Source organism: Portunus trituberculatus, chromosome 44 (assembly GCF_017591435.1).
Source record: "Portunus trituberculatus isolate SZX2019 chromosome 44, ASM1759143v1, whole genome shotgun sequence".
Classification (NCBI taxonomy): domain Eukaryota; kingdom Metazoa; phylum Arthropoda; class Malacostraca; order Decapoda; family Portunidae; genus Portunus; species Portunus trituberculatus.
This window is the reverse complement of record NC_059298.1, coordinates 7414306-7440553: the sequence shown is the minus strand read 5'-3', so window position 1 is coordinate 7440553 and position 26248 is coordinate 7414306. Positions and strand designations below refer to the sequence as shown.

Sequence of the window (26248 nt, the reverse complement as noted above, 5' to 3'; positions counted from 1 at the left end):
TTAATAGTCTCCTCTTTCCTTTTGATAGTTGTCACTACATTCTTTCTTGTAGGCTTATTCTCACCACTAACAAGCCTCTTCGGTGCCATTGTAAGCTTCTAAATGAAAAAAAAAAAAAACTGCGGAGAGAAAGCATGGGACGTAGTTATTTTTACGACAGTGAAGGATAAACTGGCTGTGGTGGCCCGGTGGGGTGAGTGGGGCGGCAGGAAGGGAGAGACCCTTTGTTTACAGCCACGTGGATGGACGTTCGACTAAAAGATATTTTTTTGAGTATTAAGTCAAACTTCTGCGTTCGACTATTGAAAAGTTCAACTATTTAGACATTCAAGTATTGAGTCTCCACTGTATATATATATATATATATATATATATATATATATATATATATATATATATATATATATATATACAGGGGATCCTCGTGATTCAACCGTTCACAGTTCGAATTATCGCTAATTCCAACTCGGTTCATTAATAACCAATCCTGAAGGTTCGACCGACTGACTCGCCAATTCAGCATTCATATCTCACATGCCACCCACCCGGTAAAAATTCGCCGCAAACCCGCCAGGCAGAAGTGTAAACTGATGCTATCCTGTGTCGTCGCTAAGGCAGTGTCACACGCACTTTTCTGTCAACTTTTTCTGTCAACTTTCTGAAGACCGTCAACTTTACTCATCTTGGGGTAAAGTAACTAGCAGAGTGCCACAAGGGTCAGTGTTAGTCCCCATTATGTTTCAGGTTTATGTAAACGACATTCACATTGGGATAAACAGTTATATGAATTTATTTACAGATGATGCAAAGTTGCTAAGAGTTATCAAAACCAGAGAGGACTGTCTGCTGTTGCAGGAAGATTTAAACAAGATTTATGAGTGGAGCAGGAAGTGGAAATTGCAGTTTAATGCCAAGAAATGTCACATTATAGAACTAGGAAAGAGTAAGAGAAGACCGATATGGAACTATTTGATGGGAGAGGAACAAATAATGAAGACTAAAGAGGAAAAAGATCTTGGAGTTATCATACAAGAAAATCTGAGCCCTGATAAACATATAAGCAAGATATTTGGACTATCATATAAAATGTTGACTAATATAAGAGTGGCTTTTCATTACATGGATAAAGATATGACGAAAAAAATCATCACAAGCATGATACGCCCAAGGCTGGAATATGCAGCAGTGGTATGGTCTCCAAGCTCTAAAAAGGATATAAGAAAATTGGAAAGAATACAGAAAATTGCTACAAAGATGGTGTCAGAATTAAAGGACCTTACATATGAAGAATGACTGAAGGAAATGGGACTGCCAACCTTACAAGATAGAAAAGAATGCGGGGACCTAATAACAATGTATAAGATAGTAAATGATATTGAAAAGATAGGCAAAGAAGACCTGGTGCTGTTGACGAAAGTAGATGGAAGGACAAGAGGACATGAAAAGAAGATTGGGATGAGGCAGTGTGTGAAGGATATTGGAAAATACAGTTTTCCACACAGAACGGTGGAAAAATCGAATGCATTGGATAATGGAATTGTTACAGCACATAGTGTGCATAACTTTAAAGAAAAACTAAATAAATGGAGATATGGAGACAGGACACTATGAGCCCTGCTCGAAGCCTGTACAATACAACTAGGTAAATACACACACACACACACACACACTCACATACACACAAACACACACATATCTATCAGAGGGGTAAGAGGTGCATGAGTGCAGTGCTTAAAGATGGGTGGTGTTAGTTCGTCGGTTAGATTTTGTGAGTCTGTTCAGATTTCAGACCATTGTCCTTGGTGAGCATTAAACTTCCATGGATGAAAATCTTCACAGACATATAGTACAGTAAGAAGTTAAGAACGCTACTTAGATATATGTATGGTGTGCATAGGGTACAAGGCCCAATTCTGCAGATTATCTATATATCCAAACATGTTAACTCTGTGTTTTGACATGGATTAATAGCAGGTCATCAAGTAGAAATCCACCAAATATTGAGTTAAAGATTTGTGAAGAGGTAAGAGATGAGGATAGGAATGACAGCAAAATGCTGTAATTATAAAAGGATTATCAAAAAGAGATGTTGCCTCAGTGGGTGCAGTTACATACACACAAACACACATATCTATCAGAGGGGTAAGAGGTGCATGAGTGCAGTGCTTAAAGATGGGTGGTGTTAGTTCGTCGGTTAGATTTTGTGAGTCTGTTCAGATTTCAGACCATTGTCCTTGGTGAGCATTAAACTTCCATGGATGAAAATCTTCACAGACATATAGTACAGTAAGAAGTTAGGAATGCTACTTAGATATATGTATGGTGTGCATAGGGTACAAGGCCCAATTCTGCAGATTATCTATATATCCAAACATGTTAACTGTTTTGACATGGATTTATAGCAGGTCATCAAGTAGAAATCCACCAAATATTGAGTTAAAGATTTGTGAAGAGGTAAGAGAGATGAGGGATAGGGAATGACAGCAAAATGCTGTAATTATAAAAGGATTATCAAAAAGAGATGTTGCCTCAGTGGGTGCAGTTGTTTTAGAGATATCCAGGCTTCTTAATAGCAAAGATGTGGTAGTTAGAGATATTAAGTGTATAAATTAGGAGAAAATTATTTATAGAGCCATAATTCAGGATGAGGATGACAGACATCACTTTTTTTAATACAAGAGGGGAAAGCTGGCCAAAGGCAATAAAAAAAAAAGCCCCACTTAGCTGCCAGTCCCTTTGTAGGTCTGAAAGAGTTAGCCAAAAGAAAGGGATAAATGTCTTGAAACCTCCCTCTTAAATTAAGTCAAGTCATAGTAAATTGGAAATACAGAAGCAGGCAGGGAGTTCCATAGTTTATCAGAGAAAGGTATGAATGATTGAGAGTACTGGTTAACTCGTGCATTAGAGAGTTGAACAGAATATGGATAAGAGGAAGAAGAAAGCTTTGTGCAGCAAGGCTACAGGAGGAGAGGAGGCATGCAGTTCGTAAGATCAAAAGAACAGTTAGCATGAAAAAGCAGAGGATAGCAAGACATGCAACATTTCAGCAGTGAGAAAGAGGATGAAGACAGTCAGTCAGAGGAGGGTTGTTGATAAAATGAAAAGCTTTTGATTCCACCCCATCTAATAAAACTGTTTGAGTGGAACCTTCTATACATGCAAAGAGTACTCCATACAGGGGCAGATAAGGCCCTTGTACAAAGTTAGCATTTTGGGTGGTGAGAAAAACTGGCAGAGATGCCTTAAAATGTCTAACTTCATAAAAGCAGTTTTTGCAAAAAATGAGATATGAAGTTTCCAGTTTATATTATGAGTGAAGGACAGGCCGAGGATATTCAGTGTATAAGAGGGTGATAGTTGAGTCACTGAAGAAAAGGGGATAGTTGTCTGGAAGGTTGTGTCGAGTTGATAGATGGAGGAATTGAGTTTTTTGTCAGAAGTCAGGTTTTCTATGGCATCCCTGCGGGAACTGTTAACTTCGGTAAAGGTTAGTCGTTTCTGAAAAGATATGGAAAGGTGAAGGGTGGTATCATTAGCATAGAAGTGAATAGGGCAAGAAGTTTGGTTAATAAGATCATTGATGAATAATAAAAAGAGAGTAGTTGACAGGACAGAATCCTGATGAAGACCACTGTTGATAGATTTGGGAGAAGAACAGTGGCCATCTACCACAGTAACAATAGTTGAAGGAGGCAGAACTTGAGATAAAGTTGCAGAGAAACTGTAGGAAGGTAGTTTTTAGATCAAACTTTTGTGCCACTCTTATCAAAAGCTTTTGATATCTCTAAGGCAACAGCAAAAAGTTTCACCGAAATCTCTTGCAGAGATTTTGGTAAAACCAAGACTCAGTAAGGAAAGCCAGAAGATCACCTTGACAGAAGCCATACTGACAATTAGATATAAGATTGTGAAGTGACATGTTTAACCTCTTCACTCGAGGCAAGAGAAAGCAGGTCCTGCTGCTTTTTATCTCATCAACTCCCCTCCTCTGACCGACTGTCTTCAGCCTCTTTCTCACTGGCGAAATGTTGCATCTCTTTCTATCTTTTATCACAATTTTCATGCTAACTGCTCTACTTATCTTGCTAAGTGCATGCCTCCCCTCCTTGTGCAGCAAGGCTGCACAAGGCTTTCTTCTTCCTCTCATCCATATTATGTCCAACCCTCTAATACAGGAATTAACCAGTACTTTCAATCATTTATACCTTTCACTGGTAGGTAAGCTCTGGAATTCCCTACCAGTTTCTGTATTTTCATTTTCCTACAACTTAACTTCTTTTAAGAGAGAGGTGTCGAGACATTTGTCCCTTGCTTTTGGGTGACACTTTTGACCTCTTAGGGAACCTGCAGTTTCAGTGGGCCTTTTTTTTTCTAACTTTTTGTTGCCCTTAACAGCTTTCCATCTTGCATAATAAAATAAGAAAAATATCAAGACTGGGTGGGGATGGGAAGATACTTGACTTGGAGGCAGCTCTCTCTCTCTCTCTCTCTCTCTCTCTCTCTCTCTCTCTCTCTCTCTCTCTCTCATAGAAATAATGATGATGGTATGTGATTTTTAATAATAGGTAAGGTACATACATTAAGAAATAAACCCACACAAATTTTAGAGAGAAAAATTATAGTTTGCTTTCTCTTGGTCATTTTCTGAAGATGACAAATGAGAGAAAACATTCATTTTATGGTAACTTATTTTTGGTACCATATAAAAAAATAGATAAATGAAATAGAATCATTACAAGCAGAGCACATCGGTACTTATCCTGGTACAGTAGAACCTTGATTTAACAGACCCTGTAGCATCAGACTTTGGATGCAAAGGACAAACTCCGCTTGTCCAGATTGTCTGGTCTGATATTGGATACAACTTGTCAATGGATAAAAATCGCTTAAGTCTGTAGACCTGAATGTTTGTCTGATAGTTTAGAACTCACAGGAGAAGCGTACAGAGACCGGTCAGTTATGCATACATAATATCAACATACATACATATACATACATACATACATATTGTACCTGTAACCTGCAGTTCATGGTATAGCAAAGTAAAGTAGGAGTGGGTTTATGGGGAGGCAAGGAAAAGTGGCAGAACTGTATGTTCATGCATGCATACATACATACATAGATAACATCTACATGCATACATACATATGTACATACATTAATATGTATTGCACCTGCAACCTATAGTTCATGGTATAGCAAAAAAAAAAGAAAAAAAAAACAGCAGGAATGTATGGGTAGGGGAGACCTGGAAAAGTGACATCACTGTCCACTACCTCAGCGAGAGAGAGAGAGAGAGAGAGAGAGAGAGAGAGAGAGAGAGAGACTATGGGACTGGATGCAGGAGAGATAAACAGGATGGAGGGGAGATAGCATCATGTGTGTGTGTGTATTTACCTATTTGTATTTACCTATTTGTGTATTACAGGGCCCAAGCTAAGCTCTCTGTGTCCTGTCTCCTTGTCCACTCCTGTCATATCTCTCTTTCATCTGATTGACACACACTGCATCAACGACATCACTGCTCAGTTTATTCCACTTATCAATACTACGATGTGGGAAACTGTACTTTCTCACATCATTTAGACAGATTAATTTTTTTTTCCATGTCCTCGGAGATAATTACTTGTGGTCACCTTTATCAATTCTCTGTCCAATATGTCAATCTTGTTCACCAATTTATACATAGTTATCATGTCTCCTCTTGTTCTTCTCTCTTCTAATGTGGTCAGCCCCAGTTTCCTCAGTCTTTCCTCATAGTCTAACTCCCTGAGTCCTGGTACCATCCTTGTTGCCAGCCGCTGTACCCTTTCCACCTTCTTCACATTTTTCTTCATATGCGGTGACCAGACACACGGCGGTGACGAGGGTGGCGACACTCTTGACTCCTACTGGTGTATTTACCTAATTGTATTTACCTAATTGTAACATACAGGAAAGGAGCTATGCTCGTACTGTCCCGTCTCCATATCTACTAATGTCCAGCTTTTTCTTAAAATCATGAATATTCCTTGCGTTGACCACTTCCACGTCTAAACTATTCCATGCTTCCACCCTTCTATGAGGGAAGCTATATTTTTTCACATCTCTCCTATAAGTGGCCATTTTTAGTTTTTCCCATGCCCTCTCGACACTCTTTCATTCCACATACACAGATCTTCCCTATCCATTTTTCCATGCCAATCATCACTCTGTATATTGCTATCAGGTCTCCCCTTTCTCTTCTGTTTTCCAGGGTCGGAAATTGCATTCTGTTCAGTCTGTCTTCATAAGTCAAATCTCTTAAGTCAGGCACCATTTTGTTGCAGCCCTCTGTACTTTCTCTAGTTTCCTTATGTGTTTCTTTAAGTTCGAGCCCACTGTATTGTTGCATATTCAAGCCTTGGTCTTATCATTGCAGTAATTATTTTCTTCATCATTTCTTCATCTAAATATACGAACGCCACTCTTATGTTCCTCAATAAGTTCAATACTTCTCCAATTATTTTGTTTATATGTCTCTCTGGCGATAGGTCATTGGTAATTGTCACCCCAAGGTCTTTTTCTTCATGACTGGTTTTATGTCTTCATTTCCTATCTTGTACATACTCCTGATTCTTCTTTCACTCTTGCCAAACTCTAATTTCTTGCATTTTGTCGTGTTGAACTCCATTTGCCATGTACAGCTCCATTTCCATATTCTGTCCAAGTCTTCCTGGAGTAGTTTGCAATCTTTGTCACATCTCACTTTTCTTAACAATTTTGCATCGTCTGCAAATAGGCTCACATAACTGGACACCCCATCCACCATGTCATTTATGTAGACCGCAAACATTACTGGTGCCAACACTGATGCCTGTGGGACTCCACTCTCCACCAAGCCCCATTCTGATGGTGTGTGTGTGTTTGTGTGTTTGTGTGTGTGTGTGTGTGTGTGTGTGTGTGTGTGTGTGTGTGTGTGTGTGTGTGTGTGTGTGCACGCGCATGAAGAAAGTGGAAGAAACTGCAATGACAATGCTAGTAATGGTGAAATTTGATAGCTATGAAAAACAAAGTGGAAAATAGTAGTAGTAGTAGTAGTTGTAGTGGTGGTGGTGGTGGTGGTGGTAGTAGTAGTAGTAGTAGTAGTAGTAGTAGTAGTAGTAGTAGTAGTAGTAGTGGTGGTGGTAATACCAGTATTGGTAATAGTAGTACTATTAGCACTAGTGGGAAAAAAATTATTGTTATTGTAAAACTGTTAGAGAGAGAGAGAGAGAGAGAGAGAGAGAGAGGAGGAGGAGGATTGAAGAAAGAGGGAGGGAGGGGAGAATTATCTGAAAAAAAAAAAAATCTTTAAACACTTCAAACAACAGACCTGGCAGCTTTACCCAAACTCATTGATAAGGGAAAATATTGGGAAGCATTTGAGAAGTGTGTAAAATTAATATTTTTACTAGTACCTAAACTATCAAATTTATCGTGTTATAACTAACATTTTGTACATCTAATTAATTTCTGAATTGATTTAAGAGAAAATCATGGTAAATCACAATTGAACAGAATAGTGTGGGGACACATGATACTTTGTCTGGAGAGCATGTTCCTTACCCACAAACATAAAAGAGGCCCATTTGTTTATCCCCATTTTTGAAGACAAAATGCTTGTGGCTGCCTGAATCAGAACACACTATTATACTAATTAGATTAATGTAACAATCTGTTGATATGTATTGTTTAATATTGATGGTATAGTGTTAATTATTAATATATTGATATGAAGTATTATTAATATTAATCAATTTATTAGCATAATACAATCTGTCATACAATCTCGACAACAAGTGTGCAGGAGAAATTTGTTCATGTTTCTAATACTGTGTCTAGTATGTATTTTTTATGAACAGTGTTACCAATAGTAAATATCTACTTTTAAGTTTTGAGACTACTAAACATCTACCTTCTGTAATTTTGTTATCAAATACTTACTTTTAATATGTTTACTGTATAAAGAATTTATTTTTGGTCTGCTTCGTGTCAATACATCCTGCCAGATTCCTGGCCAGCCCAGCTGTGCATCTGTTACATGTGGGGCACATGTACACACACACATGATGGAAAAAAAAATTATGACTAGAAAAGGGAAACTGGCTGATGATACTGAATTTAAGGATATATGGATAAAACAAGATATGAACCTGGAAGAGAGGAAGAAGGAGAAAATGCTAAGAAATTAAGCTAAGAAAAAAAAGAGAAAAGGACAGAGATCTAGAAAAAAATTTCTACTGGAGGTTTCTAGATATGAGACTAAAGAAGTGGTATCTTCAGGAGGAGGAGTTCATGGAAGAGTCAAGAAATTAAGAGTGTGTTATACTAATATAGATGGGTTGTTATCCAGTGTGTTGGAGGTTAAAGATTATTTGAAAGAAAAAGAAAATGGATGTAATGTGGATAGTAGAAAAAAAACTAAAAGAGAAGAGCCATGTTAGCTGTAAAGAAGAGGGATATGATAACTGGAGAAGAGACAGGAAAGGAAAAGGGGGAGAGGAATGCTAATAGTGGTTTGTGATGATATATGTGGAGGAAGTGCAATATGGTGATGGTATGGTGGAAGTAATGGGAGTAACAATCAAAACAGGAATTGAAAAAAAAAAGAAAATTATAGTTATGTATGTGTCTCCCAAGACAAATCCATAGGGAACTGAGGAACATAAGGATATGCAAAGAGAGGTGATTAAGTGCCTAGATAATATAAGAAGAGATGGAAGAATACTATAAGTATTTAACTGTAAAAGAGTAAACTGGAGAGAGATGGAAGTAATGGTTAATGCTGGACAAAGGAGCGAGTAGGTGTCACAGTTGACCATGGTAAATACAATGGATCAGTGGGTGGAAGAATCAACACAGTACAGGGGAGAAGAAGAACCATCATTGCTTGACCTAGTATTCACAAAGAAGCCAGAGCGCCTTCCCAGCATACAATATCTTAGTTCAATGGGAAGAAGTGATCATGTAACATTAGTGTTGGAAAAGCAGGAAGAGGATGGGATAGAATACAGAGAAGACTACGAAAAAGAGAGATTGAATTATGCAAGAGCAGATTTTGAAAAGTTAAGAGAATTTTTTGCTGATTTTGAATGGAGAAACATTATAAATGGAAGGACAATACAGGAGAAATACAAAATATTCCTACAAAAATATAACAAAGGAGTGAAGAAATATGTACCTGTCTATAGACTTAAGAAAAGTATACATGCTTGGTACATTGCTAGATGTATAGAAGCTAAAAAGGCAAAAGATAAAGCTTGGAAGAAACTCAAAAAGCAGAGCAAGGACAATAATAGACAGCAGTATAAGGATGCGAGAAATGAATATCTTAGAGTAAGGAGAGAGGAAGAATAACTTTGAGAAAGATGTGGTGCGAAAAAGCGAAGATGAACCCAAGCTTTTCTACAAATTTATAAAAGGTAAGATGAAGAATAAGGAAGCAATAGAAAAATTAGTTAAAAGAGGGAAGACATACCAAACAGCAAAGGAAATGAGTGGAATAATGAATGAGAATTTCAAAACTCTGTTCACCGAAGAAGAGAAATTTGCAGAACCAAATCTGACATTGTGTTGCCAAGGATTGGAGGAAATCATAGTGATATTGGAAGACTACTAGATAATTTCGATGTCAGAAAAGCAATGGGGCCGGATTGTGTATCAGGCTGGGCACTAAAAGAATGTAAAGAGCAGCTGTTAGATCCAGTTTTTTAAATGGTTACACATTAATTCAAAGAAGGGAGAGTACCACTAGATTGGAAGAGAGCCAACACAATCCCAATTTCAAAGTCAACTGAGCCATTAGATTATGGACCGGTGTCACTTGCAAGTGTTGTGGGGAAGATATGTTAAATTGTTGTCAATAAAAACTGGGTTAAATACCTGGAAGAAGAACATGTTATATTGAATAGACAATTTGGGTTCAGGACAGGAAGATCATGTGTGTCAAATATACTAAGTTTATACTCAAGAGTAATAGAAGAACTGGAGAGCCAAGATGGATGGGTGGACACAGTATACCTAGACATAAAAAAGGCTTTTGATAAAGTCCTTCACAGCAGAGTACTTTGGAAGTTAGAGAACATAGGAGGACTGAGAGGAATAATGTTAGATTGGATAAGGAATTACTTGAAGAACAGAGAGATGAGAACTGTGATCAGAGATACATACTCATCTTGGAGTAAAGTAACAAGTGGAGTGCCACAAGGATCAGTGTTAGGCCCTATTATGTTCCAGGTACAATGGTGCCTTGGAATATAAACTTAATCTGTTCAAAATTTTATTCTTACTCCAAAGCATAAAAATACATGTATTCTTATGGAAGAAATTATAATTCATTCCAAACCACCTCCTAAGACCCAAAAATTGTATTTTTCACCTAATTTCTTACTTTTTCCATACTATTACTATATATATTACTACTATTATTATGCTATAACTAGAAGATAAGAAAATAAAGCAGGAATGTAAGCAAAATGTAATATAGTGAAAATTCAACTTCTCATGGTCAGAAACAAGCATCACCACATCCTCCTCATGTGACTTCATCAAGCCAGCACCACACACTCTTATATAAGCCAGTAAGCTTTTCTTTGATATACTGCATTCATTATGGAAAATAAATCAGGGAAGTAAGCAAATTGTAATATGAAAATTCAACTTCTTTGCGGTCAGAAACAAGCGTCAACACATCTTCCTCAGACGACTCCATCAAGCCAGCAATATGCACTCTTATCTAAACCAATAATGAGATAAAAATAACGATTTCAATATTGTCATGCATCATAATATGTTTCTGAACTACTTACTTGTATATCTTATGTTTCACCAAGAAATTCATAAAAAATGATAAAATACAGCATACTGACATAAGTGCTCTCACCATCCTCATGCTTGGTGCCCTCACACCTCCACAAACATATCCTTGTAAAAGCTGATACATGATTGGCTAACAATTGAAAACAGTGGGCCAATGACAGGCTTCGATATATGACAGATAGCCTCAAGCATAAACAAACTGTGTGGCATAAAGCAGCGCACACGGTCCAGATATAAGATATATCTGGACCGTGGGAGCGTGGCTTCTGAATAGCCCCATGATCATGCCTGATGGGCTCTAACGTAAGAGCCACAATCGTGCCTGACGGGCTATAAGGGTTAAGGCTTTTAATTCGTGAGTTGGATATTCTCTCTTCCCCTCAGAACTTCTAGAATCTTCCATACGTCTGTCTGTATGTCTTGTGACCATGTGTGCTGCTACGCTAGGCAATGATCTTAATAACTAAAAAAAATTTAATATTATTATCTGCGGCACTACAAAACAATAACCAAACAACTGCAAACAACATTCCTGAGGCATGGAGGCAGCGTGGTGCCCCAGCATGTAGTCAGCTGATCACGCAATGCTGCACGCAATCTGTTGACCGCGTTTGTTATTGTTCGCACTCCAAAGCAAAGCTCGTCCTCCAATGCAAAAAAACCCCACAATTTTTGTGTTCCTAATCCAGATTGTTCGTACTCAAAAGCGTTCATACTCCAAGGTACCACTGTATATGTAAATGACATACAGAATGGGGTGACCAATTATATTAATTTGTTTGCTGATAATGCAAAATTGCTAAGAGTAATCAAGACCTGAGAGGATTGTTTTCTGCTGCAGGAAGATATAAACAAAATTTATGAGTGGAGTAAGAAGTGGAAGTTAGAATTCAATGCCAAGAAATATCACATAATGGAATTATGAAAGAGTAAGAGAAGACTGGTATGGATTTATCTGATGGGAGACAAAGAAATACTGAAGACTAAAGAAGAAAAAGATCTGGGAGTGGTTATACAAGAAAATCTGAACCCTGAAAAGCAAAAAAGTAAGATATTTGGATCATCATATAAAATGTTGACTAATATTAGAGTGGCATTTCAGTACTTGGACAAAGATGTGATGAAAAAAAATTATTACGAGCATGACACGTCCAAAGTTGAAATATGCAGCAGTGGTGTGAAGTTGAAAAAGGATATAAGAAGATTAAAATGGATTCAGAACATAGCTACAAAGATGGTGCGGGAACTAAAAGACATAACATATGAAGAAAGGCAGAAGGAATGGGACTGCCAACCTTACAAGATAGAAGAGAATGAGGAGACCTAATAACAATGTTTTAAGTAGTAATTGGCATTGAAAAGACAGACAAGAAAGACCTGGTGCTGGTGACACAAGAAGCTGGAAGGACAAGAGGACATGCAAAAAAGATTAGGAAGAGGTAGTGTGTAAAGGATATTGTAAAATACAGTTTTCCACATAGAACGGTGGAAAAGTAGAAGACATAATGTGCAAAGCTTTAAAGAAAATTAGATAATTAGTGATATGGAGACAGGACACTATGAGCCCTGCTGGAACTCTGTACAATACAACTAGGTAAATACACACACACACACAAACACACATATACATCTACATTAAAAACATACTTCATATGAGTGAAAGCTGAGTTATAACTTAAAGTTATAACTGCCTTGCAGTTATAACTTGTAAGTCTGCTGTGTAAGCACTGATTCTGCATCTATAATGGCTCGGACAACTGCTCAAATGGTTGGGATGATATAAGAGCTATCATGTTTTTTTAAGTAAGAGAACTGGACAAGGGCAACAAAAATGTAAAGAAAAAGGCACACTTAGTTGCCAGTCTCCCTACCAAGCTGACAGAATTAGCCAAAGGACAGGGACAAGTGTCTTGAAACCTTCCTAAATGAAGTCAAATTGTAGGAAGCTGGAAATACAGATACAGGAAGGGAATTCCAGAGTTTACCAGAAAAAGATATGAAAGACTGAGAATACTGGTGAACTCTTGCATTAGAGAATTGGACAGAATAGGGGTGAGAGGAAGAAGGAAATCTTGTGTAGTAAGGCTGCAGGAGGAGGGGAGGCATGCAGTTAGCAAGATCAGTAGAGCAGTTAGCATAAAAATAGTGATTAAAGTCTGTGTGGCAAGAGCCACCAGCCTGTAGTGCATCAACCAAAATGGCCAGCCTTAGAAAATTGTCAGATGTCGCCTGTACATTGCAGAAGAGCTCTTTTTACTATCCTATTATAGACACTGTAAACATTATTCATAGACAAAAAATGGAGCTTTAAGGAGGTGAGAGGAAAAGAGAAGAAAAGAGAGGTCACTGAGTCCTGTGAGATTCAGGGATTACTATATAAGGATGAATGGAATTGACAGTCAAACACTTCTCCCCACAGGGAATAAGCATACTACCTCCAGAGGTTGTGAGGGGCCAGAGCGCACAAAAACGTCATAAAGCCTTATTGATGTGCCCTTTCCCCCGCTTTGGTGGGTTTTTTTTGTCATGTGACATATGTAACGGTTATGTATTGTGCCTTGGAACAGGGCCTTGTTCCTGGCACAAGCTTTTGAAGAAGTAAACTGACCTTGTCTACAAAACTCTTCAAGGGTTCATAGATACAGATATCTACATTACAAGTTATTTTCCTTTCATAGATGTTACTATTACAAAATCTTTCTCACTGCCATCTGAAGAAAAAACCCATATGCAGAAGCACACTTAACTTGGCTGTATCTTCAACATCTGTGGATTCATCAAACTGTATGTTGAAGAATATGTATTTCTCAAGATCAAGAGTAACATGGCAAATTAAACATATACACTTGTGCCTGATGTAAGAAAAAAAAAAAAAATTTTTTTTCTTTCCACTCTTCATGAAAGGCATATTGTGACCATTTCTTTGAACTGGAGCCCATTACTGTTCTGAAGTTGTCAATGGTAAGAAATAAAAGTCCTCATTGTGTTATGCTGGTTTACCAACAGTGTACTCTAAACCACAAGATTATTATTTTTTATTCTATTTTTTTATTTATTTTTTTTTTTCTATGTTATGGCCTATAGCAACTATAGATATACTTGAAGAGTATGGGAAGCACTGTTCAGCTTCTGCCCATTAGTGGTGCAGGCAATTTTATTTATAGTGGTACCCATATTAGGACCCATATAATACTTGTATATGTATTATACAAGCCTGGACAACAGCTTGACATGTATTGGACACTTACATGTCAGATCATGTCAAACCATAATTTGGTTGGCGAACAATCTATGGGAAATAGATTAATTTATTTTTGGACTACAGAGCTGCATTGGAGAGAGTGACTCAGCACCCACCCTGCAATCCCTGCAGCACATATCCTCTATCAAACACTTTTGGGCATCTTTCAGGTGGAATAAATAAGGGATTCTCATTGCTATAGTAACAGCATCTAACTGACAGCAAGATGCCATTTGCTGATCTTTCTGATGACTTTTACCATGCAACACTAGCTGTCTTGGAATAGGTGAGGCACCTCTGTGCTGCGATCAACTGTGATGATGTCATTTGCAGCATAAACATCTCACAGAATCTCATGATTCCCAAGACTTATCATGCCAGCAAAGCATCATGGAAATAAGACTTCTGTTCAACCCACACTAATAAAAACAGAAAACAAAACTATTACAAATGTGGAACACTAGAAAAATTATTTTCAAGGTGCTGTGCTGGTATGGCAAGTCTTGGGAGTTACGAGATTCTGCGAGATGTTTGTTTGGGTTGTCATATATACTAATGACATCACAACTGATTCCAGCACATAGGCAATTCACCTGTTACATGACAGCTGGTGATGCATGATACGTGTTCTCTGGAAGATTAGTGTATATCACCTTGCTGTCGATTAGACATTAATGTAGCAATGATGATCCTTTGTTTATTTGAGCTGAGAGGCATACAAAAGCATTTGATAGAGAATATGTGCTGCAGGGATTGTGGGGTGTGTGCTGAGTCACTCTCTCAAATGTAGCTCTGGACTCCAGGAACAGATTACTCTATTTTACATTGATTTCTATATGTAAAATATATTAAGTTTTCAAATAGTTTAAAGTTTTCAAATAGTTTTGTTCTTGAATAGCCTTCAGAAATAAATTAAGTTTGAAAACATAAGTTTCACTATAGTATTTGTAAATTGACTCATATTTGTATACAAATATAAAAAGATTTGAGAAAAATGGATTTACATTTTGTAAGTTTTTAATACAAAAGTTATGTTGCAATGATTTGCATTATTTTTATAATAAAGAAAAAACAAACATGGTTCATTTTCATTTTCAGAAAGACTGTTAAATATAACTTAAGTCTCCATATCAAGTCTCTAAGGATGACATGACACCCACAAGTAACAAGAAATATTGGATTACTCGCTTTACCCATTCTATGATATACTAATGATTTTAAATGTTTTTTTTTTTTTTCAGAAAAAAAGAGTGAAAGTGATATATGATGGAAGAACCAGGTCAATGGAGGATGCATCAGAAGACATTTCAGGATGCTGTACATGGTGCCATAACACTTCACCCTTTGTGTGTCAAAGTTATTGATACACCACAGTTCCAGAGGCTCAGGTAATGACACTGTTATTTACTGTATAATTTATTATTTGATTGACTTTAAGGAAAAGCAATCAGGATTTTTTAAGAAAAATGGCTGCATATTAAAGTAGAACACTCTCTCTCTCGCTCTCTCTCTCTCTCTCTCTCTCTCTCTCTCTCTCTCTCTCTCTCTCTCTCTCTCTCTCTCTCTCTCTCTCTCTCTCTCTCTCTCTCTATATATATATATATATATATATATATATATATATATATATATATATATATATATATATATATATATATATATATATATATATATATATATATATATATATATATATATATATATATATATATATATATATATATATATATATATATATATATATATATATATATATATATATATATATATATATATATATATATATATATATATATATATATATATATATATATATATATATATGTGTGTGTGTGTGTGTGTGTGTGTGTGTGTGTGTATATATATATATATATATATATATATATATATATATATATATATATATATATATATATATATATATATATATATATATATATGTGTGTGTGTGTGTGTGTGTATATATATATATATATATATATATATATATATATATATATATATATATATATATATATATATATATATATACGTACACAGTGGAGACTCAATACTTGAACGTCTAAGTAGTCGAACTTTTCAATAGTTGAACGCAAAAGTTCGACTTAAGTGATACTAAAAAAAATACCTATTAGTCGAATGTCCATCCACGTGGCTGTAAACAAAGGGTCTTTATCTTCCTGCCGCCATATGCACCTCACTGGTTGGCCACTGCAGCCAGTTGATCCTCTTCAGTTGTAAGAATTACATTGTCCTGCACTTTCTGGATTTTTTTTTTTTTTTTTTTTTTTTTTTTTTTTATTTATTTATTTATTTATTTATTATTTTTTTTAGAAACTTACAATGACACCGAAGAGGCTTATTAGTGGTGATAATAAGTCTGTGAGAAAGAATGTAGTGACAACTATCAAAAGGAAAAAGGAGATTATTGATAAATACGAGAAAGGAGGAAGAATAACTGATCTTCCAGCCGAGTACTCTATGGCTAAATCTACAGTAGCCACAATACTGAAGAAGACAGCTCATTAAAAGAGCTGATGTGGCAATTGGTCTGAAAAGGCAATTAAAGTGACCTGCAGCAGTGGAAGAAATTAAGAAATTGTTGATTGTGTGGATAAATGAAAAGCAGATGGCTAGTGATTCTTTGTCAGGGGGCATAATTTGTGCGAAGGCTAGGCTGCTGCATCTTGATCTTATTTCTGATACTACATCTGACTTCAATGATGATTTTAAAACAAGTAAAGGGTGGTTTGTGAATTTCAAGAAAAGAACTGGAATTCATTTTGTTGTGAGGCACGACAAGGCCACAAGTGCTGACAGAGTTGCTGCTGAGAAATTTGTGCCTGAATTTAAGAAAATTGTGGAGAAGGAGCACTTAAACCCACAACAGATCTTTAATTGTGATGAAACTGGCCTGTTTTGGAAGAAAAACTACCAAAAACAGGACCTATATAACAAAGGAAGAGAAGTGTTTGTCAGGACACAAGCCCATCAAAGACAGGCTAACCCTGTCTCTGTGCGTCAGTGCTAGCGGCGACTGCAAAATTAAACCGCTACTTTTTTCCAAACTTGGGTTTGGCAATGGCTGGAATGAATTACCTGATTTATAGGTATCAATAGTCAAACTTTTTAATACTTGAACATCCATTTAGAATGAATTAAGTTCAAGTATTGAGTCACCACTGTATATATATATATATATATATATATATATATATATATATATATATATATATATATATATATATATATATATATACATATATATATACACACACTGTCATACCTTGCCCAACACGACAGTTATGTTCCTGAGCTCGTCGTGCACGGCGAGATTCGTGTTGGGTGAATAATAGGCCCTATGGGAAAATAGGGGTTATGTTCCTAGAAAAAACTTTTTTTTACCAAAAAAGACAAAAAAAAACAAACAATAAATGAAGTACCAAACACACATTTTATTTAACTACAGTACTAGTACAGTAATACTCCGCTTAACAAACAGGATAGGGGGTGTCAAAGCTGTTCGTAGAGCGGAAATTCGTTAAGCGGACGTAATTTTCTCATAGGAAATAATGGAAGTAGAGGGGATGCGCTCTGGGCTGGTCCCCAACATACCACATGGGTAAAAACAATATATATATATATATATATATATATATATATATATATATATATATATATATATATATATATATATATATATATATACACTCAACCCTCGATTTGCCGGACTAAAAGGGGGGAAGGCTTGTCCGGGAATGGCAAATGTCCGGCAATGGAAAATGTCCGGGGGTCTACCCACTTGCCGGACTTTACCCTATACAGGTTGAACCCGCTTTAACGGCACGCGATTTACCGGAATCCCGTGTTTAACGGCAAAAATTTCCGGTGGGAACATAGTGTTGTCTTTAACGGCATTTCGGCACCTGCACCAGCTGTACCAGGAAGTTGGAAAATAAATCAGACGTTTTTGTTCAGAAAACAAAACTGAGGGAGAAGAAAGAGACTTTGCACCAGATGTGGAAGACAAGAGAAAGAAAAATAAAAGAAAGGCAGGATCAGGAAGAATAGAAGTAACAGGAGGTGCCGAGGCAAAGGCAAAACCTCCGACGACCATCATCATCATCATCATCATCATCTCACCACGTGGGGCCGTAACACATGCCAATGCCGCCGACACACATCTGTACTGTTTTTTTTATTAGCATTTACCTTACTGTAGATATATTGATGGTAGCACAACACTCGTGTGACGCGGCAGACTTGTTTACAGTCCAGTACTAGACGTGTATGTCCGCCCGCGCTGCCATCTATAGTGCCCGATTTGCGAACTTTGTCTGGCGCGGTAGTTTGAAATCGACTTGTCCCGGACTTTTTTTTTTTTTTTTTTTTTTTCCCACAGACTCTTGTCCGGCAAATCCGAAATCCGGCAAATGGAGGTCCGGCAAATCGAGGGTTGAGTGTATATATATATATATATATATATATATATATATATATATATATATATATATATATATATATATATATATATATATATATATATATATATATATATATATATATATATATATATATATATATATATATATATATATATATATATATATATATATATATATATATATATATATATATATATATATATATATATATATATATATATATATATATATATATATATATATATATATATATATATATATATATATATATATATATATATATATATATATATATATATATATATATATATATATATATATATATATATATATATATATATATATATATATATATATATATATATATATATATATATATATACACACACACACACACACACACACACACACACACACACACACACACACACACTGAAATTCAAGAGTGCTAAGGGAGCAAATGAAAAGTGGAAGGAATTTATAAAAATATACAAAGAAGGTGAGAAAAATTTGTACCAATAAGACAACATAGAGAAGTTGGAAAGCAGGACTGGTTTAACGATAGATGTGAAAAGGCTAGAACAAGAAAAGAGGATGCATGGAAGAGGTGGAGAAGGAAAAGACGGATTAAGCAGTGGAAAGTTACAAAAGAGCAAGAAATGAATATGTGTTGATTAGAAGAGAAGAAAGAAAGAAACAAGAAAAGGATATAATTGATAAATGTAAAGACCAACCAAGGCTTTTTACAGACATGTGAACAACAACATCAAAAATAGAGAAAGTATTGAAAGTTTAGAAGTAAATGGAGTATGCAGTGAAGATCCCAGGAAATGGCAGAGGCTATGAATGGATGCTTTCGGAAGGTATTCACAAAGGAGACTGCTTTTGACAAACCACTGGTAATGGAACAGAAAGGGATTATGAAGGAGTTTCAAGTAACTGTGGAGGAGATCAAGAACATGATGGGGAGTTTAGAAGTGAGAAAAGCTGTGGGACCTGATGGGGTATCAGGATGGATTTTAAGAGAATGCAGGAGCAATTGGCAGAAAAAGTTTGTGAAGTAATTGATGCCTCATTAAGGGAAGGTGTAGTGCCCCAAGACTGGAAAAGAGCTAACATTGTCCCAATCTATAAATCAGGTAACAAGAGAGACCCATTGAACTATAGACCAGTGTCACTTACAAGTGTGGTAGCTAAGATGTGTGAGAGGGTGGTGAAGAATAGATGGACAGACTTCTTGGAGAAAATGACATACTTTGTGAGTGTCAATTTGGTTTTAGAAAAGGGCGTTCATGCACGACAAACCTGATATGTTACTATTCGAGGGTGATAGATGTAATACAGGAAAGAGATGGTTGGGCTGATGGAATATATCTGGATTTAAAAAAGGCCTTTGATAAGGTACCACACCAGAGACTGATCTGGAAACTTGAAATGGTAGGAGGAGTGCATGGCAGTTTACTAAAATGGATGGAAGACTTTTGGTAGGAAGAGAAATGAGAACAATAATTAAGGACAGACCATCAGAATGGGGATTGGTGGAGAGTGGAGTTCCACAGGGATCAGTGTTGGCACCAGTAATGTTCGCGGTCTACATAAATGACATGGTGGATGGGGTGTCCAGTTATGTGAGCCTATTTGCAGACGATGCAAAATTGTTAAGAAAAGTGAGATGTGACAAAGATTGCGAACTACTCCAGGAAGACTTGGACAGAATATGGAAATGGAGCTGTACATGGCAAATGGAGTTCAACACGACAAAATGCAAGAAAATAGAGTTTGGCAAGAGTGAAAGAAGAATCAGGAGTATGTACAAGATAGGAAATGAAGACATAAAACCAGTCATGAAGAAAAAGACCTTGGGGTGACAATTACCAATGACCTATCGCCAGAGAGACATATAAACAAAATAATTGGAGAAGTATTGAACTTATTGAGGAACATAAGAGTGGCGTCAGATATTTAGATGAAGAAATGATGAAGAAAATAATTACTGCAATGATAAGACCGAGGCTTGAATATGCAACAATACAGTGGGCTCGAACTTAAAGAAACACATAAGGAAACTAGAGAAAGTACAGAGGGCTGCAACGAAAATGGTGCCTGACTTAAGAGATTTGACTTATGAAGACAGACTGAAAAGAATGCAACTTCCAACCCTGGAAAACAGAAGAGAAAGGGGAGACCTGATAGCAATATACAGAGTGATGATTGGCATGGAAAAAATGGATAGGGAAGATCTGTGTATGTGGAATGGAAGAATGTCGAGAGGGCATGGGAAAAACTAAAATGGCCACTTATAGGAGAGATGTGAAAAAATATAGCTTCCCTCATAGAAGGGTGGAAGCATGGAATAGTTTAGACGTGGAAGTGGTCAACGCAAGGAATATTCATGATTTTAAGAAAAAGCTGGACATTAATAGATATGGAGACGGGACAACACGAGCATAGCTCTTTTCCCGTATGTTACAATTAGGTAAATACAATTAGGTAAATACACAGTAAACCCTCATTTATCACGGTTAATGGGGACCAGAACGCCCAGCTAAAGGTGAAAAACCGCAAAGTAGGATTTGCCCCCCCTAGAAATTTTTGTGTATGTGTTTGTGGGGTACAGAATATTTAAAATATGTAAACAGTATTTTTACTTTATATATACAGTATTCTACTTAAATCTATTTAATTATAAAACCTTATAAAGTAAATATACATTTACTCTCTCTCTCTCTCTCTCTCTCTCTCTCTCTCTCTCTCTCTCTCTCTCTCTCTCTCTCTGTCATATGATTTGGTCGTAGAGAGCTTTGGCCTGTATACTGATCATATTAGTGTCCAAATTCATTGTCTATTTCCTGCTATCAGCAATCCACAGTGCCAATGCAGCCTCCATTTTCACAATTCTCTCATTATATGGAGTTACCACATGTTTTGTTTCCTTATTGAAGGTTATTGAAGCAGTTTTGTGGATGTTTGCTTTATCTTTCTTGATGTACCGCACTGTTGATTCATTCACGCCATAATGGCGTGCCACAGAGGCATAACTTCTGCCCTCTTTTTTTTTTTTTTTTTATATCATGTGGGCTTTTCACGAGAATTTATGGGCTAAAGGGGGTATCTTTGATCATATCCAAAAGTTTCACTTTTTCACTAATGGTCATCATCTTCCTCTTTCTCTTGGGGTCACTAGGAAGCTTTCGCAAGGGAACAGCGCTTAGGCAGCATTGTAAGGGCTTAACGAATCACTACTTAAACAAAAAAAGTTATTGTGAACACAACACTATGAGCTGACCATTTAATGAAGACATCAATTAACGCTTAAGTTTACGAGACGCTTAAAATTAATATTTCTGTTTCAGTTTCTAATTTTTATCAGATTGTTCTTCCCTTCTCTGTTTTTTCAGATCACTTTGACCTTAACTTTGACTCACTAATGGCCTCTTTCAAAAGGGTCGTGGTCAAGATGGCCCCTGACCACGATGGCCTCCCATGACAGCCCCATGTTTACCACAACGACCTCGTCGTTTCTTTTCTTTCTTTCTTTCTTTCTTTTTTTTTTTTTTTTTTTTTTTTTTTACCAATGAGATATTATACTTGTTAATACAACACCTTATACTAAGACAGATTGTATTAACAAATCAGTCACTCACCACTCCCTCATCCTTCCCCCTCTTTCCTCACCCAGTGATAGGTACTGTACCACGTAGTATGTACATGAGTACTTACTTTTAATTACCACAATAATGTTATCGTGTAATGTTTATCAGAAAATTGCATACTTGTTAATCTGTCTTAATATGTAAAATACTGAAACATTCTACAGATTGCAAAACGTAACATTAAAACATTTGATATTTAGCTAAGTGGCACCTCTGGCTGCTGCAGCAAGCCAGCAAGTCATTGTCACTTCATAAAAAACACACTGGACTATCGCACGCCTCTCAGAAATATTAAAATCATCTTACGGGTAAACATAACCTTAGAATGCATATGTGTATATAACATTTTCTGCTTAGAAATGCATGTTCTCTCACCTCTTTCAATATTTACAGAAAGTCGTGTTACACCCTGTATACGTATATGCACTATATGCGCAGGGTACACTGGTGTACCAATACGTTATGGTTTTTAACGCTCCATACTACAAAACACTATCTCAGGAACGCTGAGTTGCCATCCGCAGTTAACGTGTTAACATAATGAAAGAAATAAGAGGACAGTAACCCAAAATTTGGTGTGGGGTCGTCATGGTAAACATTGGGCCATTAAGGTAAACATATGAGGCCGTCATGGTAAAAAGGGTCGTCGGGGAGGGCCGTCGTGAGGGGCCGTCATGGTCAGGGGCCATCTTGACCAGGAAACCTTTAACAAATAACGATCCAAGGAACTTTGTTTCTGCTGACTTTTCAATGTGTTCCTGAAATGACTCAGGCAAATGTCATTAAACTGCACAAGAAGACGACTTGTGTGGCACGAATTTTTAAATTTTCTGCATGCGGGAATTACAAGTTTTATTTTGTATCTTTCGTGTGCTGAGTAATTTGTTGAGTAATAGGGGGTTGCCTGTACAGGCAACGTTTAACAAAGGTTCACACAACAAAATTTTGCTACAATGAAGGTTTCATTTTACTACCGTCTGCTCGTTTAATGAACACCAAACTCACTTTAATGAAGCTTTATCCAGGTAATTTTTTCAAAGTTTGAAAGCCCCACCGTATCACGCAAGCCAACAGGTTTTTGAATACACCAGCGCTTCTCGTGAACAACACGCACACCACTCACTCCCCCTAGTTCAAAACAATAATAGCATCAGCACCAGCTCGTTTTCCCTCGCTCAACTTACCACCAAAACGACCTGCAATGTTGCCTAGCATTGCCAAGAAGACCAGAAATCTCTTACTTTCGAAGTGAAGCTGGATATTATTCACAGACACAAGAGAGGCGAGAAAACTAATAGCATTGCTCGCCACCATCTTGACTCCATCTACTGTCTCTACTATTTTTGAGTCAGCAGACTCTATTAAGAAGACTGGTGAGACTGTATCTTCCTTGCAAGGTAAAAGAACCACCTGAACTCGTGACTCTACAATGGATAAAATGGAAAGCCTAGTGGAAATGTGGTACATAAGTTTTGTATGTGATACAATGATGCCGGTTAGTGTCTTTCCCGTTTCACTCTCCCTCCCTTCATAAATTTAAGATCATCAACTTTATAAAGTTACTTACATACATACATTAGTGTACATTATAATGACTTAAACTGCCTAAATGTTTAACTTCATAATTTTTACTTTCATTAAACCTTTCACTGTACTATGATGCACTCTCGCTTCGTTTACTCTCAATGGAAGTTCAAGTCAGGGGTTAAACTTGTTATAATCGGTTCGCTTAACAAAATTTCGCTTAACGAAGGGTTTTTTAGGAAGCTGTTTTAGCAAGAGATGAGATGTGAAGTTTCCAGTTAAGATTATGAGTAAAGGACAGCCCGAGGATATTCATTGTGGAAGAGGGAGATAGTTGAATGTTATTGAAGAAGAGGGGATAGTTGTGTGGAAGGTTGTGTTGAGTTTATAGATAGAGAAATTGAGTTTTGAGACATTGAAAACTACTAAGTTTTCTCTGCCCCAATCAGAAATCTTAGAAAGATCAGAAATCAGGCATTCTGTGGCATCCCTGCATGATCTGTTGACTTTCTGAAGGGTTGGTCGTCTCTGAAAGGACATGGAAAGTGTAGGATGGTATCATCAGCATAGGAATGGATAAGGCAAGAAATTTGGTTAAGATCATTAATGAATAATAGAAAGAGAGTGGATGACAGGACAGAACCGTGAGGAACACCACTGTTAATAGATTTGAGAGAAGAACAGTAGCCGCCTACCACGGCTGCAATAGAAAGGAAACTTGAGATAAAGTTTTAGAGAGAAGGATAGAAACCATAGAAGGGCAGTTTGGAAATTAAAGCTTTGTGCTAGACTCTATGAAAAGCTTTTGAAATGTTTAACATGACAGCAAAAGTTTCACCGAAATCTCTAAAAGAGGATGACTTAGACTCAGTAAGGAACGCCAGATCACCAGTACAGCAACCTTGACAGAAGCCATACTGACGATCAGATAAAAGATTGTGAAGTGACAGATCTTTAAGAATCTTCCTACTGAGGATTGATTCAAAAACTTTAGACAAACAAGAGATTAAACCTATAGGAAAGTAGTTTCTTCCAGCAAGAAGGAAAGATGGAAGTCGATAGACATAGTTGAAAGAGTTTGGCCTGGCAAGGTGTAAGCATGGAAGCACAGTTTTTGAGAACAGTAGGAGGGACCCCATAAGGTCCATAAGCCCTCCGAGGGTTTTGGCCAGCTAGAGCATGAAAAACATCATTACGAAGAACTTTAATCGTAGGTATTAAATAGCCAGAGGGAGTAGAGATAGATGAGATGGCAGTGGTACCATCAGGATGAAATAAAGGAGGGAAAGATGAAGAAGTGCTGCCGTGGTGTAGTGGAACCATGCTTGTTTTGGGGTCCAAGGGATCTCCAAGCGCATAGGTTCGAATCCTGTCCACGGTCTGAGTGTAGGTTGGGCTTCCTCACTCGGGGCAATGGTTTCCTAGCAGGTGGGCTTTTGAGATAGGAGGTATCTCATAAAAGTATCCCCTATAGCCCAGAAATTCCTGTGAAAATGCTTACATGGTATAAATAAAAAAAAAAAAAAAAAACGGAAATTTTTTTGGCCAGATGCTAGAAGTCATGAGGGGGAGTTGGAGTTTTAAAGTTTCTGACATTTTCCACTTATGAAGGTTACTGGGAAAATGTAGTTGTACAGTAGTTATAGTGTTGTTAGGTCATCAAGAGAACCATAGGTGGCTTGAGAGATACGATAACTCCCTGAGCTAGGAAGTTTATTTACATCAAGCCTCTTCAATAAGATCACATTTACCTTATTTTAAAGATTTAGTCATTCACTTATACACTCTGCCTCTCCTTCATATATGTTTAAAAGCAAAAATATTTATAGAAACCATAAACTGATAATAAATGGCAACTATATCTTTTAATATTTGAAATAATGTAACCTTGTTCGAGAACCAAATTATGGTATGACAGCTGAAGGAATTATGAATTAAATTTTCTGTTTGAGGACTGATCTATTTGAAAAGGATAGGCATTTAGTAACTTACATTCCACTGTGTAGTATATGTAGTTTATTAGGTATTTTTACCTTTTTTTTTTTTTCTATTCAGGTTCATCAAGGCTCTTGGTACGTGTTATTTTGTATTCCCTGCAGCTACTCACAACCGTTTTGAGCATTGTCTTGGGTAAGTATATTTTGTTTTTGTACTATTGCTCAAAGATCTGATGTCACAGAGGCTAGTTCATGTCTGTAAATCAAGTGGAAATCAGTATGCATATAACTTTGCGAACTCCTTTTCCTTATATGTATTAAGAAAGACAAAAAAGACTGAGTGCTTAGGTTATAAGTCAATCTTTCTCATATGAGTGCTTAGGTTATAAGTCAATCTTTCTCATAAGTGGATCTCTATAATTATAATTATAAGTTGATCTGGCACATAAGTTGACCTCTATAATTTGACCCCCAAATGTTGTATTATCGGTTTACCTTGTAGATAAGTCGAGCCCCTTAACTGTTATTTAACTTGGTCCAATGTTGCCCTATGTGACTAAGTACTTGGTTTTAAATTATGTTTTATCTACAGTAAAATAAATAAAACAATTCACACAGATTGAAAACACC

The 26248-nt window shown here is 36.7% G+C and overlaps 1 protein-coding gene across 4 annotated transcripts in view; it reads left to right on the top strand.

Annotated features, from left to right (window-relative positions):
* Window positions 1–26248, top strand: part of LOC123518956 (deoxynucleoside triphosphate triphosphohydrolase SAMHD1-like) — a 158206-nt gene that overhangs the window by 4299 nt on the left and 127659 nt on the right. For all 4 annotated transcript variants that reach the window (XM_045280031.1, XM_045280033.1, XM_045280034.1 and 1 more), the window contains exons 2-3: window positions 15301–15447; window positions 25737–25811. In XM_045280031.1, the coding sequence (XP_045135966.1) occupies window positions 15323–15447; window positions 25737–25811 (200 nt within the window). In that variant the 5' untranslated portion in view covers window positions 15301–15322. The remainder of the gene's footprint in view (window positions 1–15300; window positions 15448–25736; window positions 25812–26248) is intronic.